General features: G+C 36.3%; 1 protein-coding gene across 1 annotated transcript in view; it reads right to left on the bottom strand.

Annotated features, from left to right (window-relative positions):
* ICE1 (interactor of little elongation complex ELL subunit 1) overlaps positions 1-16,939 on the bottom strand; it is a 57,912-nt gene that overhangs the window by 29,034 nt on the left and 11,939 nt on the right. Inside the window, exons 2-10 of the mRNA XM_061189112.1 lie at positions 15,685-15,743; positions 15,007-15,041; positions 12,679-12,697; positions 11,802-11,913; positions 10,211-10,287; positions 9,187-9,224; positions 6,898-6,980; positions 6,661-6,700; positions 6,524-6,580 (exon numbers count right to left, since the gene is read on the bottom strand). Coding sequence (XP_061045095.1) covers positions 6,524-6,580; positions 6,661-6,700; positions 6,898-6,980; positions 9,187-9,224; positions 10,211-10,287; positions 11,802-11,913; positions 12,679-12,697; positions 15,007-15,041; positions 15,685-15,743 — 520 coding nt within the window. The remainder of the gene's footprint in view (positions 1-6,523; positions 6,581-6,660; positions 6,701-6,897; positions 6,981-9,186; positions 9,225-10,210; positions 10,288-11,801; positions 11,914-12,678; positions 12,698-15,006; positions 15,042-15,684; positions 15,744-16,939) is intronic.

Raw genomic sequence — 16,939 nt, 5'->3', positions numbered from 1 at the left:
TCATGTCATTTGGCTCATTCTACACAAGGCTAAAACACAGTCCTGTAAAACCGGGACTTACTAGGGAATTAGAAAACCAGGCAACTTACATCATCTTCCCCAAATTCAATCACTGCACACAATTCAGTCAGCTACTCATACAAAGGTCTACTGATAGGCTGAATACAAGCTCGGGATTTTTTTGGAAGGTGGGGTGCAAACAGGGGTAGGACTCAAAAAACCGTATCTACTGCTGTTAAAGGCCTTTATCACCGTTATGAATGCACAGTATAAATAAATCTTTGGTCTATGTATTTTCTACAGAGAGTGATATGAGACTGGGGTCGGGGGCGGGGGGAAGCATAGATATAATGACCGATGTAAGAGATTATGGCTCTATGTAGTCTACAAAGAACAAAGAACAGTATCCCGTCAGTTCCAAGAGGTTATCGGAAAAGCCATCAGAGTTGACCATGCTGTAATTAACTTAGGGGCTTCATGGATCTTGGAAAAAAATGTAATGGCCTTAAGGGGAAATGGGAGGAGACAAAAATGTGTGTGTATAAACATGAATAGGGAGAGAGAATCACACATGAGCAGACACACAGAAAGAAGCATATGCTTCTATAAGGAAACTGAAAACTTTGGAATTTTCATAAATATTTTTCAAAGGGGTCTGATTTCCTAAAATGGTTAAGAATCACTGGTTCAAGCTGAAAAGCAAAGGGCAACTATAACAAAGACAGGCCTAATGAAAGTCATATAACATTAAGAACATTATGCTATGGTTTTAAAGTCAATTTAACATTAAGAACACAAATTCCCAAAAATGTTCCAAAGCAAAAAATATTCATAAAAATATAAACATGAACAGTTTGTGTCAAATACGCATAAAAAGACAACCCACACTAGCTGAAAATAGCATTAAGTATTAAGTAATTTCAGTCCACCCCTAAGTTCCGTTATAGTTCACTGGAAGTTCTTAAACTGAATCATTTATTGAAAATACTGAAATCTTTAATCCAGTTCTAGAGAGGCTAAAAAGACCAACCTTTTAAACCAAAATTTCTACAAGGAATCACAAATTTTGGAAGAGGTCAGCCCTACTTAAGTTGGCAAACTACATCGCTCTAAAAAATGAAGTCCATAGTAAGAGGACCAGGACAAATGGGGCACAAAAACAAAGAAGTTTGAAAAGCTGGACATTTCCAACCTCTCCTGAGCCAAATCAGCCACTGTCACTGTGTGTGAGGTACATCCATTTTTGAGTTTCAAAATTCTATGATCAAGTAGTTTATCTACATTGTGATTTAACCTACCCAAAAGCCTGCTTCCAAATACTGTAATCCCCTTTGCTTAAATGACCTGACCAGGATCCCTGCTTATTACGTATACCCAAAGCAGCAAACAAGGAACCTTAAAAAAAAAGAAAAAAAGTTACTTTTCTATGCTTATGGAGGCTGTTAACCAGAGCTAGGCCTATTTCAACTGAGCACTCATTCATTACTTCCAGTCTGACATAAAAGAGCTATCCATTCCCAGCAAAGCAGAAAATAATCTTCATTGTGGCATTATTAGTTGTGAAAACCTCCTTCAGCTGAACTGCACACCTTCCCCTTATCCTTTAAAATGCCTCCTTTATCAAAATCCAGGCATCTCTGAATACAGTATTTCTGGACTTTCCTACTCCACTGATTTGTCAGTTTCCACGTGAATAGCACGCTTCTTTAAACACGATGGTTTTATCAGTATGTTTTAATATCTGTGCAGGCATGAATGTGGCTCAGAATTTTCCTTTTCAAAAATTATATTATTATTCCAAACAGCTATTCTTTCCAATAAGCCTTCACCATCTGGTTTTAGCGTGTATATTTATAAATACATGTGGGGAAAATGCACATCTTTATGCCTTGAGTCTTTCGATCCAGGAACATAGCATTTATGCATGTGTTCAGATGGTTTAGTTTTCCTTCACGGAGGCAGGCATGCTGCTTTCAGGTCTTTCCCCGGACATCTCAGGTCGGCTGCCACCTGAGATCGGGTTGTTCTTATTCCACCCGTTTTGAGAGGCTAATGATGGCCCATTGTGCGTGTGCACTGTATATACCAGCACTTTCCCCAGCTGCTACACTTCTGTTTTCCTTTTGCCACATAGATAGTCACATCATTTAAAATGAGGACAATCTGACTCTTCCTTATTAGCACTCACAGCTCCTACTCTTTGTGTCTGCCTGGCTGCACGGCTTAGGGTCTCCAGCACACACAGAAGGGATGGAACGAAATGACTATGCTCTTAGGGTTTTACCTTTCTCAAGTTCAAAATGTTTTTTTCTGTTATTACCTCACCAATTTTCTTTTTTAAATGAGGAATGGGTACTGAATTGAGATGATCCTATCATTCTCTTAACCAGTTGTTGTGGTATTCCTGAGATAAATCCTTAAGTCATAACTTGTCCATATTCTAAATTACTAATAGATTTGAGTTCTTAAAATTTTATTTAGTACTTTTGTAGCTTTATTCCTAAGTAACAGAGTTCTGAGTCTTGAAGATATGTATGCATGTTATTCTTAATTGATCTTGGTACAGGGTTATGCTAGTCTAAGAGAATGAAACAGGAAGCATTCTACACTATTTAAGTTCTAAAACCAAACAATAATAAAGACATCAGTTTTCCACTTCAGGCTTGCTCACCTGCAAGCCACCTAGATCTTCCATAGTGCTGGATATTTACCTATTTTTAAAAATTTCTTCTGGGTTATTTTTCTGTTCAGGATTGCAACAACTAGTCTGTGTCAATTTGAGTATGTCTTCCTACAAAATGGTCCATTTTATGAACATGATAAAATCTGAATATAAATTTGTAAATTAAAAATAATTCTCCAAATGTATTTTTATAGCTTTCTCAGTCCTGGTGTGATTCGGTTTTTGTTTCTTCCTTTCTTGATCAGATTTGCCAAAGAGCTGTCAGTTTCACGAGCATTGCAAAGATCCAGTTATTAGTTTTAATGGTCCAAAATCAAATGCCTTGTTTCCTATTTCATTAATTTATGTTTCCATCTTCATCAATTCCTTCCTTCTATTTTCCTTAGGTTTCTGCTGTATTTTCCTACCTTCTTAGTCGTTCATTTTCTGTAATTCTTGCTTCATTTTCTGTAATTCTTGCTTTCTAACATAATCGCTTAAGACCACAAACCACTCACTGAATGCTATATTGACTATATCTCAAAGATTTTAATAAATACTGCCCTGCTTTTGTTTATTTCCAAAACAGTTTAGTATTTCAGTTTTTATTTTTTCTGTTATCCAAGAGGGGTTTGTTTGTATTTATTATGTGTGTTCAGTTATCAGTTTTTCAGGGCGGAGGTAGGAGAGATTTTTATTAATAGCCTATGAAATATCAGTATCTTAATATCTCATATTAGATCGTAGCTTTTCGTTGTCTAGTAAATAGTCAGCTTTTATATATGTTTGAAAAGTATTTTAAAGAATTCAAAGTTTGTGGTTTAAGAGCTATATGTAAATCATCCATCTTGCAATTATGATTCCAATTCTATCTCCTGTTTAAATTCTTGCTTTTACTCTGTATTTCTGAGAAACACACTGAAGTCTCCCATGAAAACAGATTTGGTTATTCCCCCTAGAATATCCAAGCATTTTACTTGACATAGTTTTATGCTCGAAGGTCATAAGAGCAGTATCTTCTTGATGAATTGTACCTTTAATCAATCTAAATATTTCCTTTTAATCCATGTAAATTCATTTCTAGGTGTGAATTATTTCTTTGCCTTGTATTACTGCTTTCAAATTAGCATTTGCTTGGAATTTCTTTATCCATCCTCCTATATTCAATCTTTCTGCTTCATTTGATTTTAAATGCATTTCCTTTGAACAAGTCAGAGATGGAGACCATACATAAAAATCATGTTCTACAGCTGGGAGGCTTTTCTAATATAAATATTGTATCAGTGTCCTGCTCTGGGAAGTTTCTTTCTATAGAATTTCTTGATCACATTCTCTCCTTACAGCTCTGTTCTCCCCTCTGAGAAGTCCTAGATGACTATTACAACAACTGGCTCTACGCTCTAGAGTCTTAGGTTTTCCCTAATACCTTTTATTTCCTTATCTTTTTACACCACATTCTCACAGATGTCCACAATTCAATCTCTTGGTTCATTATAGCAATCTTCTATTTGTCCACTCAATAATCCAGCCTTTCTAGTGGGTTTATTTCTACAACGTATTTTTAATATTTGAGAACCCCAACTCAGATTTCACATCAGCAGCCTATGGATATGTTCTTAGATGTTCTCTAAGGACACTATTTCAATTGTTATCATTTTCTTCTTGTTCATGATTTAACACTGTTTCCTCAGGGACTAGTTTCTCTTGAGCTCGGTGCCTTTCTTTCCTGTCACTGCTTTTTCTCAGTGACGTCTCTCACAGCCAGAGTACATTTCTACAGCCTCCATTTTTAGTCCTATTCCTCTGGCAATAAATGCAGGTCCTCATCTAATGAACCTACAAGACCCTGTCTTCAGAAGGAGGAAGCAGAGTGAATACGGTTGTGAGGACTTACATGGCGTATACAAATATCTCATTTTCTGGGAACAGGAGGGGCTATCCTTCAAAGCAGCCATAATTAACCCAATTTTCTGACATCCACACCCACTCTGGGTCTTCCCATGTCCTAACAAACACTTTAGAGAACTAAACTTTGGGCCACAGCCTGTGGACTATTGCCAGGAACAGTTTCTGAAGCCAGAAGGCTGCAGGCTTTTCGCCCCTTAATCAGTCACCTGGCAAATTGCTAATGCACTGCTCCTTCTCCCATGCCCACTCCTCTGATTTGGGGAGCATAGACTTCTGCAGTGAAAACCTGTTTTTTGAGGGCTGCTGTTTTTCTCTGTAATTTGGGGTTTCATCACCAACTGACACCACCTGCTTTACACCTTCCTCATTAATTTCTAGCACTTTTTAACTATTCTTTTCTTTTCTTCTTAATCTTCTGCCATTTTTATTGGAATTTGAAAGGAAGGCAGACCAACAAAGCCCCCAGGCAGTCTTCTCAAAAGTGAAGCCGACCCAGTGCTCTTTCTGCCTAACTCATAAGGTTTTTTCAGAAGTCAGGTATGAACAAAGAAAAGTGTTAAAGATACACTTAAGAATCAGGAATTAAACCCATCAAGGTCCACAGCTGAATAATCAGCAGATTCCTAAAGACTTCATTTATTTACTTGTTTGGAAAAAGTAAAATAAACAGTATCCCTTCCCTCACAGTGAGGATAGATTAAAAAAAAAAAAAAAAAAAAAAAGATTTTACTTGAGAAAGTAACTAGTTCTTTGAAGGAACAAGAGAATGTAAGGCTAGAGAGCAAGTACGGAAGGGGGTGACGGCTGTGTTTTAAATAGTGAGGCCTGAGGACAGCAGAACCCTACAAGAAAGATGGTTGGACGCCACACCTGACTGCCAGCTGGGAAAGCCCAGTGCTGCCGTGTCCTGCTTCTCTGAGCAGCGCCTATCACTCAAAGTCTCACTTCCCACACCTCAGAGGAGGAAGAAAAGTCAAAAGCACATGGGATTATGCATCAGTGACAGTGATAAACAGACTCAGGGCCCAGGCAACTGCAAAGTATCAACTGCTAGTCTTAAGCCTTGATCTATGGATTTAAAAAAAAAAAAAAAAAAATTAAAGGAAGGAAAAAAAGGTACAGGAGACTTCTGAAGAGACACTATATACTTGCACAAAACAGTGTAAGTGGTTTTAATAATTTCCATTTGGAGAAAACATGAGTGACATGAAAATACCATTATTTACTTTGAAAATACCATTATTTACTTATTTGCCTTTTTAAATTTATCTCTACCAAAATAGTACAAGATAGGCAGAGAAGAAATTCATAATCTCTTTTTTACAACTAGGAATCAAAACACAAAGAAGAGAAGTCAATGGCCAAGGGTCAAACAGTAAGTAGAAAGACTGACATGAAACTCCAGCGTCCCCACTTCTCATGTTACACCTCCCCGTCCACGAGGTAGCAAGCTCAGTGTGCCGGGGGCGCTGGGGACGTCGTCCCTGTCCTGTGAGCACCACCTCACTCCTCTGTGTAACTTCCGGCCTTCCCTAAACCCTTCTGTCTTCCAACAATACACCCCAGGGCTTTGACTCCACAGTTTCCCTGCCTGACTTTAACCATTTTTATATATTTGGCACCTATGAAATCTAATACATTAACTTGATAAATTGTAATCTAATGAGGAAACTACACTCATTTATTGAAAAGTGTGGAAAGTATAGCTCTCCCAGTTTTCTTTCCCAAGGAATACTGCTTTTTGACTCTTTCATTCACTGTATTATTCTATCAGACAGCAAGGTGATAACATACACAGATCTAATGAAGACAGGAAATAGGAGATGGCTTCTTCTAACAAAAAACATGTACAAGCCCAGGAATTCCCACAATTATAGGTAAGAGTAACAAGCAACCTCCCAAACCACTAAAAGAAATGCAAAGAGATTGAAACTAAATTTGTAGTATACTCACTTTTATCGATGCTTCCATAAGAATCACTTGAAATTTGTGTTCCAATATGTCTCAACTCTAAAATGTGGGGAAAAAACAGTTAGAAAATACTGTGTGTCAAAACAGAATTCTTAAGTAAGCATTAACTGAATACTCACCCTTTTCATTTTTCTGTTTAGAAAATTCATCAAGCTTTTCCTGTGAAAACAAAACACGAGCAGTGTTTGCAGTGGATAAAGGAGTGCTAGTTCTAGATGGGATGTAAGAGGGGGCGACCCAGGGGCACTGCTGACTGCCCTCAGCTGGGGGCCTCACGTGTGACTCCTCATGACGAGGACCCAAGGAGTCCCGGAGGGAAGATCTGAACATGCGTGGGCACTGCTGTTATCTATTACCTGTGTCTTCCTAAATTCCTTTTCAAGTATTTTCTTTTCATTCCTTAGTTGCTTGAAGTCCTGAGTTTGCTTGACAGCAGCCTCTTTATTTAAAGAGTGCAGTGAAATAAGAGAGAAAAGTAATTTACCACATTTATAATTACCATTAATGAAATTCTCAAAATAACTTATTGAGAGCTTTGCTCGTTTCTTAAAATTTGAAACAAATTCTGTAAAAAGTTACTGTTCTTTCAGTATTGTAGCAGAATCAGGGATGAATGCAGGAACACTTTTGTCTAAACTATTATCTACAAAACTGAAGAATTGGCATATAGGCCCTAAGACTCCTTTCCAATCCTGAAACAAGCCAACCCCGACCCTTTTGTCAGGCAACAAGCCAATGTACAAGATCTTTAGAGGGAGAGGCTGTGGTCCCCTTGTTCTTCAACAATCAGGAACACTCAAGTTTTAGAGACTTAGAACTGTGCTTTTATCAAGCAATAGTTAAGACCATTTTCTTCATTTGGGGGAAGGGACAATCTTCTCAATGTTTACTATATTTTTACTCCTTCCTGCCTGGAGTTCCCTTGCATCAAGACAAGTCATCCTAAGTCCCAATATCTTTACATAGATCTACTTTTCAGGTATTTTTATAGCTCTCCTGTGGATCTAGAGCAAATTCTTAACTCGAGTTTTTGGTTCTGAAGCACTGAATGGTTCAAATATACTGTTAACCTGAGCAGTATTGACTTTATCTGAATATGTTCATATACAATTGCTGTGAAAAGTAAAATCCTATAAACACCACAGCAACAATCCTCTCCTGATTCCTCTAACAAACTTGAGTATTTCTTTACCTGATTATTATGCCCTGTCACTTACTAGAAAAATATTTTTGTCACATGGGAAATACACTTCCGCTTCAAAGGAAGTTTGCTGTAAAAGCTTCATATAGTCTCACAGGCATTTTAGATCCCTTTAAAAATTTTCCTTAAATAGACACATCTCCACACACTAGCGAGAGAAGGTAATACTGAGAAAGAACACAGTGATGTTGTACTTACTGCCACACTCAATGTTTGTGCAACAACCAAATCAGAGGAAAACTTGTTAGCAAAATATTTAGAACCTAAGTCTGAAAAATTGGGCTCAATTAAGGCAAGTTAATGACTGGAAATATATTCAGCAACATCTATTCAAATTCTCACTTCACACTTGAAATGAAAATAAACTGTTCTCCGACAGACTTGCGGTTGCCAAGGGGGGCTGGGGGAAGGATGGAGTGGGAGTTTGGGGTTAGCAGATGCAAACTATCATATACAGAATGGATACCAACAAGGTCCTCCTGTCTAGCACAGGGAAACTCTATTCAATATCCTGTAGTAAACCATAATGGAAAAGAATATTAAAAAAAAGAATGTTTATATATGTATAACTGAATCACTCTGTACAGCAGAAATTAACTCAACATTGTAAATCAACTATACTTCAATTAAAAAACAAAAACAAAAAAAACCCCCGTTCTCTGAAGCAGAGGACAGAGCAGGCCCGTGAGCCCCACAGCTACGAGGGCAGCCCCAGCCTGCGCCGGAGAGAAAGGAGGAGGGGACCAGGGGTGGGCTGGCAGGTCACACTTGTCTCTACTTGATGTTATTTCCACATCACAACCACCCAATGAAGGAGGAGAAAACAGAAGAAAAGATCTCGGATTCAGTTCCTGAAAGGGCTCTTAGATGCCACAGGAGGGCTGAGCAGACCCTCGTGTGGCCCTCTGCCTGCTCAGTGTAGACAGAAGGCCCTGACCAAACTTGGGGTGCCGGCGGGGGTGGGGGGGTAGTGGGCAGGGACACAGCGGAAATTCCCAGTGTAGGGAATCTCACAGAAATCTCTCCATCATGAGTGTGTCACAACCATCCAAATACATCAAGTTTCTCAGTACAAAAAGTAGTATCCTTTTCTACTAACCATTTATTTCATTAGTAAAAAATGAGAGGACCCCATGAGATTCAACTTTCAAAATTTAAGTCCTTTTCTTGATCGCTGCTTTTTACAGTAAAAGTATGGGCTGTTATTATTTTGAGTGAACACTTCAAGGATATGCCACATTCCATTTCCATGTCTATCTAGTAACTGAGAGAAGTACAGTATTCAACCTTCTTCTTAATGGTACCCTTAATGCACTCATCCAGGGATGCACCATCAAAAACCAGGACTCAACTACCTGACCAAGTACTACAGCCTTGTACAGTTACCAATCATTCATACAAAGACGATGACTTCCATTAGCTGGACGACAAGAGTACCAATTACCTTCCAGCTTCTTCACCTTGGCTTCTAGTTTCTTCTTCCTGATAATATAATTGTATAAATTAAAATGGTTAAAAAAAGTAACTTCACAATTTGTGATATACATGATTTTTTAAATTATTGAGATTTACATAATAAAGAAAATGTTAGTCACAACAAGCATAACACATCAATCATTAAAAATACCAGCAATTGTTTTGAAGGTAAACTTCAGAAAGAATAGTATGCTGTTTACTGTGTAATATCTGTAAAATGGATTTTTAAAACTCTGCATTTTTGTGGCATATCATGCCTGTGTGGCTCATCTCTGAGCCAAGCTGATGTGTCCAGGTGGCATCCTGGACTCAGTCCAGCACCTGACTAGGTGAGGTTACTTTCAGGAGCACGTTATGGAGCACAGGAGCATAGGTAGACAATATCCATACCACCATTTTACAGGAGGCAGTGGCTAGAAAACTGCACTTGTTTTAGGATAGATTTCTGAGTCAGAGAAGGTAGGAAACCCTCTGAGAAAGTCTCTGAATTACTGTGACATCGCATCTACATTAAGCTACTGTATGTGTAGCTCAGGAGTTTTGTAAACAATGTGAATATAGTATTAAACTTCAAAACAATCAACTGACTTCTTTGGAAGAGCCCCCTTCATTAATGGAACACAGACACCCATTCCAGATGATATCTATTAAAGCAATGGTACAAAGCAGTGAGACGGCGATCATGTTTTCTCCATGAATACAAACTACAGACACACAAGCATGCACGCATAGAGACATAAAAACTTCTATGGAGTTCTTTGTGCAGGCCTTTAACATAAGATGGTTTATGTACTCCTATTAATCCTTCAACATCGGTATAATTTCCATTTTACAGATATGGAAACCAAGGTTGTGAGACTAGTTCAAGATCACCTAGTTAATCATGGTCAACATACCCAAAGACAGGGAAAAGAGAAACACTACTGATTTAAGCATTAAACATTTTCAAAGTTGACAACACTATTTCCACAGTAATTTTTGAAATACTTAACTGAGCATCAGTTTTCAAGCATTCTTCTTTCACACGAGCATATTCCTGATGAGTATCCTGATACAACTTCAGAGAACTCTAAAAAAGAAATAAATGCGTGCGTGTGTGTGTGTGTGTGTGTGTGTGTGTATATCTATATATATATATCTCAACAACTTGAAAGTCACTGACCACCAGTGATAAGGATTTTGACCCTGATAAGCTAAATTATTATCACTTAATAGTATGAAATTAACCAAATGAATACATATGATTAGGCAGGAAACCAAAGTACAATTCATTGAACATTTTAACGGATATAACCAGATCCTTAACAGAGGTAATATGATAAACAGTCTAATCAAACAGAGCTATAAAACTTAAAATATACTAATTTTAAAATAACCCCAAATCTTCGTAATATCGAATAGCTAATATTTTTGTTGCAGCCAATTAAAATTCAACAAAACCTAAAGCAATTTTAGAGGTAATAAATGTAAGCTATTATTACTACTATGCAAAAATATAAAATAAAACATTATACTTAATGATAATTTGGGAAAATATGTTAACACCAATCAATATGTATACGCTACGGGCACTACGGAATGGGAAAGAAACTTACTGAGCCTGATAACACAGTACCATATAATGTGTATAGCTCTTCAGTCGCCAAAGCTCTGACAGACGGGCTTTATGACCCCTTTTTACAGATGAGGAATCGGAGGATCCAGACACTGAGTAATTCTTTGAACGTCACAGTGAAAGAGTGACTATTTAGGTTTATTATTCAGCTGTGATTCCAATGTTCATGTTTCCTCTCAGGTATGGCTGATGACATTACTTTGTAGTCAGAGGTAGACAAAATTCAACATCTTGATTGTTTCTGTTTAACTTTCACCGCATAGTTAAATATATAATAAAGACTTTCTATAGAAATAGGAAAATCGACCACTGTTACAGTATGTAAACCTCAGAGAGGTGCATGGCGTCCTAAAATGAAACAATCTGAAGACTGGGAGGCACAAATACTGTCAGACCGAGGAGGCAGGAATCCTTCCAGCTCGGCTACGGCTTGTCTAATGCTAACCACCTAACTTCACTGGCTTCAGGGTTTTTTTTTAATTTGTAAAAGCCATGAATTCTCTTCTAAGGCTCCAGTAAAACAAAATTTATATTAAAAAATAAGTTTATAGCATTTAAAATAGTTTTACTTAGTGCGACTGGGTTTTGAAATGGAAAACATAATTTCTGTAATTTAAGTTTGAACTCTTGCATGTTACTTTACACTTACAGCAAGAAAAATGGAAAAGGCAAGCAATGCAGGGCACATAAAGTCATAAAAATTCATAGCTAAAAAGGTTCCTCTACCGAACCTCTCAAAAAGCATAAGCAACTAATACAGCATTACATTAATTACTAATAATTACTGTAAGGACCAAGCCATGAATCAACTAGTTCAATGTTCTCTAAGTATAGCAATGCACTTAGAGTCTTGACTATCATTTATTTCCTTTGTTAAGACATAAACTGTCCCCTTATCCCAATTATAGTAAATAAGTAGATCTTAATTTACTGACGACAGCCTTTTGTAGGAAAATTACTTTAGGTACCTTTTTCTCTTCTAACTCTGCTTTTAAAGATCCCAGTTCTTCCTGACACTTCTGCAGAGGAGAAATTTTCTGAAGCATCTGTTCCACTTGGTGATGCAGAGTAATATTCTCTCTAAAAATGGACAACACACTAACGTTATTATGCAAAAGTATCTACAGTGAATTATTAAATATATCTACTGGTTTCGATTTTATTTCTAACTAAAAACAACGAATCTCTCTTTTTAAATGCATTCTCTCTATTTGTACCAAAATGATTTATGTATCACTTTTTATTTCTGACATGAGTCTATTTCTAATGAAAGTACATCCGAAACCATATGAGAAGCAAGCGCAACAGGCTCTCAATCTGCTGGAGAATACAAGAACTCCTGGATGATCTGCCAGGTGATCTGACTCTTCAATCCTGAGTTCATCACCACTGACTTCAGTTCAATGATAGGCAAACTGTGTGAGTCATTTTATAACCATATTTTGCCTTCTTCTAATTGATATATGTAATCAGAGTATAAAACATTACTAAATTCTAAGTAAGACTACTTTAAATTGATTAAAATATACATGATAAACAACCACATTAAACTGTCCAATTCACAGAGACAACAATAACTGATAGCAATAAACTTCATCTCAGTGGCCACAAGATCAGTAAAATTTACTGAAAAATCAAACACTAGGCTGTAATTTAAGACCTCGGTAAGAAATTCATTTGGACAATTTAACAGTAGGAAAATGTGAATCTCCTTTTATTATGAGCATCAAAGAAACAGTCTACATAATGGGTCAATTCTATGTGGCACTTTGTCGAATCTGTGTAAAAATCTGGTCCGATAAGTGTCTACCCCAAATACACTAAGAAAACAGGTAGCTAGCTTACCTTCTTGCAAACTGCAGCTGTAAAACTTGTTAAAGAAAACTGTGACAATTTTATCTACTGACGATAAAACAATTTCATCTTGTCTGAAGATAAAACTCACCTTAAAACTTCAATAATCTGTGTTCAATATACATACAGGCAAGATCATAATTCTTAGAAAACAACATTCAAAGTTCCATCTATAACATATGATAAAGCTTTTTACTGAGTTACTCCTATTAATTATAACATGTGCCGTAAGTCAAAATATGTACTTCTCTAAATTAAAAAAGATTCCTGACTAACTATACGATTAATATTAAATTCCAAGAATAAAGACAAAGCAATAAGCAACTAATGAAAACTACCTTGAATCCTGTGTATATCAGAATACCCAAACATCCTGTCCTTCTTTTCTCAGAGTCCGGAGCACAACTCCAGCAAACAAGAGTTACGTACTCACTAAAACCACGTATATATGTGTGTATATATATATTTAATGAATATAAATATTGAATGAATTAAATATATATATATATGTATTTAAGGAGCAATGAGAAAAGAAATACAGGGAGAACATAAAATCTGGAAAACCTTTCACTTTTACAGTCTGCACAATTTGTTAACTTCATTTCCCATCATGCTGCCAGTAAAATGTTCTAAGACAGCAAAAAGTCATTCCTTTAAGTTTCACCGCCTGTCAAATCCTACTCTCATATCACAATATAGAAATGTCTGTTGGTCACAACACATCTGTACCCTCCTCTATTAGAATGTAAACTTCTGAAGATTAAGGAGTTTCATCCTAAATTACTGCAGTCTTTGCAAGAAAGAAAAATTCAAAAAATATCTGATGAAATAAAATATACTCTCTGCCCTGTACAAAGAGGAACTAATAAACAACAAAACAGTCAGAATGACACAAAAGAGTAAAGCATCGAGTCACACAAGAAGCCATATATTAAACCTGCAACACTGGCACCTCAGGTTGTAGAGCAAACAACCGCATACTTGAGGTACAATGAATACATATTGTGAGCAAATGTCAGATGTGTTTTAAAAAAAAAAAATCTATATTTACCTATAGTTGAGGCTGAAGCAGATTAGCACACTGCAGAAGGGAAATTCAAGAATAATCAAAAAGTTTTATCAATTTTTAATAAATTACTCTAATAATTTTGATTTTAAAATTTTATAAATTTTAGAAAAGTAAATCAATAATTTCCCTGCTAGATTACATTTGTAATTACCTCAAAAAGTTCATACCATTTCCTCCAAAAAGGATACAATGAACACATATTTTCCTAATACTGGAATTAACTGTCTATTTCCCTATTTAGCTAATTAAAAGTGTTTATAATAACTGTTTCCGTACAGCTTTCAAAATCAAAGATATTACTCTTGCAATAACATACATTTATACTTAAACAGACTGATAGTTTCAATAAAGCACAAGAGGAAATTTTCAAAGACCTATTTTTTTGAATGTAAAACTTGAGATACTAAAAACAAATCGAAATGCTATGCCTTGATTTTATTACTCTAATCACACAAATTAGATACAATGGTACCAACACAAACAAATACCTGGTGATTACATATAAGTTTAGGAATACCAGAAATAATATTGAAACAGGCCTCAGGTTACTGCCAGAGTTGAACAGCAGTATTTGCTCCAATACTGAAGCTAAGGCTGCGGGTCACACGTATGTGTGTTTACTGTCACAGGAGACACTTAATTCAGGTAAGTATCACCACAAGATGTGGGAGGAATGATTGTGCACACTACTTCAGCCCTGCCAAGAAAATACAGAGGCCTGCAGGTGCTCTAAACGGCTACTGGACAAAACGGTGACGCAGAGACCAAGGACTATCCTGGGGATACAAACTTACACTATGATTTGGGATATATTCATTAATTCTCTACAAGTCACAAAACTAATTAACAAAAGTTAATTTTCCACCATGCTGAATATTCCTACAGTGCACTCCTTATAGAAATCCCAAAATATTCTCATAGCATCATATTCAGCTTCACATAATTCCTAAACCTAAGGAGCACAGGTCATGTCCTCAGTACAAATGAAAAAGACCTACTCTTTAAAAAGCTTACGAAACCTTAAGAAAATCAAAATCAATGACAAAAACAAAACACATTCTATAACAAGGAGGCCAGCAGCCTTGACCATTAAACGTGCGTTACGAGTAGAAGACAGCTGCTCACTGCGCTTGTCAGGGGCACTTCCTACTTGGAGCCTGTAAGCACCGCTTTCCAAAGAGTAACTATGAAAATTCTCACATTTCTTTACATTCTTAAAAATTCCAAGGAAAAAGCCAGTAAAAGGATATCATCACATTTCTTCTGATATTCTGTCAACAAATTACTGTAACAAAGAAAAGAGTTATGTTATTTTTTCAATCTAGAAATCACACTATGTTAAAATCATGTTTCCAAATGTATAAGGCACCTTTCTTCCTAGGTTTCCTGTAACAAATTTATGTTTAATTAATTAAACATATGCACACACATACACATATCACCTTAAATTCCTTAAAAGCACTGCAGTGATATATGAGTTTTTAAGTTAAAATTCCTATGATCTAAATAATATCTTTGCCTATAAATTCTTGTGACTTTCACAGGATTAAAAAAACAATCTCACACCAGGAAATTTACTACAAAGAAATCTGATGTCCAGTCCTAAAGCTAAGAAGGCTTTAAAGATAGAAAACAGCTTTAAAAAAAATTTCCAGTTTAGCAAAAATCATGGTCTAACCCCTGAGCCTCGTTGTAAAGGTCCGAGCACTGGTAATTCCCCAGCGGTCCAGCGGTCAGGACTCTGCGCTCTCGCTGACGAGGGCCTGGGTCAGGCCCTGAGGAGTTCCATTATAACCCACACCACACAGGCACCAGGTGAGCAACCCCAGTTCCACTCTCAGCCCGAGGGGGTCTAACACCACCACCATCTGCTCCAGCTTGTATGTCAGGTTCACGAAGTTCGGCCAAACAGAGGAAAACATACTCACTCTGTATTAATAATTTTTTGCTTCAGAGTAATTAATGCTTCAACATATTCATTTAAATTCTGAAAGAAAAAAAAGCTAGTTAGCTATTTGCTTTTATAATATAAACTACTTTATTATTTTTTCTGTAACATTTATTATAAAATATAAACATACTGTTCACTATATTATATAAACAGAAATACGTAAATCTATTATTTATGTTGAGTATAAACCCACAGAGGTATTGTGTGACCTTGAGCCCATGCTGCATTTCTCTGAATCTCTTTCTTTACCTGAATGATGTCACTCTAACAGCAAGGCAGTTGTACTGATGCTCTGACTGTGCGTGCTTTTTCACTGCGAGAGCTCAATAAATATTCATTACTTTAGTTCACTGATTACTACTAACCATCAGTCTACACTTCACTCCACATTATTTCTGAAAGGACTTAATCCAAAAATACACGTAAATTATTAAAAACAGCAAAAAAATAAAAATAACATGGGAAAAGCAAATAGGAATATTAAAATGGGGCCAAGATTCAGTGAAACTTCTTTTTATAAGGATCTATGTTACACTTTAGGATAAACTACAAATGTGGCTCTAAATTATTGCTCTCAACTTGACAGAAAAAAACATTAGTTACACTGTTCAAAATGTTCCTAAGATTTAAAACTGAACAGGTTTTCTTTTCTTTAAGTGACTTTTTCCTTTAATGTCTCCTTTTTTTCACTGATAAACACTTCAGAAATACGAATTTATTTTTCATTAATTATCCCCAAAACATCTTTTTCTATCTAGGTAATCCAACTAATTTTGAGAATTACAGAACTATTTCCCTTCATGCTAATATGTGCATTTTCTTTGCAGTCATACATGTAACATATTTACTAAAATAAAAAATCTATACATTAAAATATATAAAAAGTATATGTTACCTCATCATAACACCTGTCAAATATCACTGTTACTTTTTGTATATATCCTTTCAGAAGTGTCACTATATATTTAAAATACGTTTGGATGTACTCAATTCACCAATTCTCCACTGAAGGCCAGTTAGGTCCTTTTCAGTCTTTACTAACAACAGGCAATGTATTTCCTTGCCCAGTTCTCTGGGAGACACTTCTAGTTTCCCCTAGGATAAAGTCCAAATAGGCTCCCTGCATTACTGATAGCTGGGAGCTTTGGTAATCTCAGAGACATATTCTTCATTTATATTTCTTTATGCGTGATACTGAGAAATCTTCCTTATCTCCTCTGGCCATTCATCAT

This window comes from Eubalaena glacialis, chromosome 4 (genome assembly GCF_028564815.1).
Source record: "Eubalaena glacialis isolate mEubGla1 chromosome 4, mEubGla1.1.hap2.+ XY, whole genome shotgun sequence".
In the NCBI taxonomy this organism is placed as follows: Eukaryota; Metazoa; Chordata; class Mammalia; order Artiodactyla; family Balaenidae; genus Eubalaena; species Eubalaena glacialis.
Note: the sequence above shows the minus strand (reverse complement) of the source record. Positions and strands in the feature narration are given on the sequence as shown.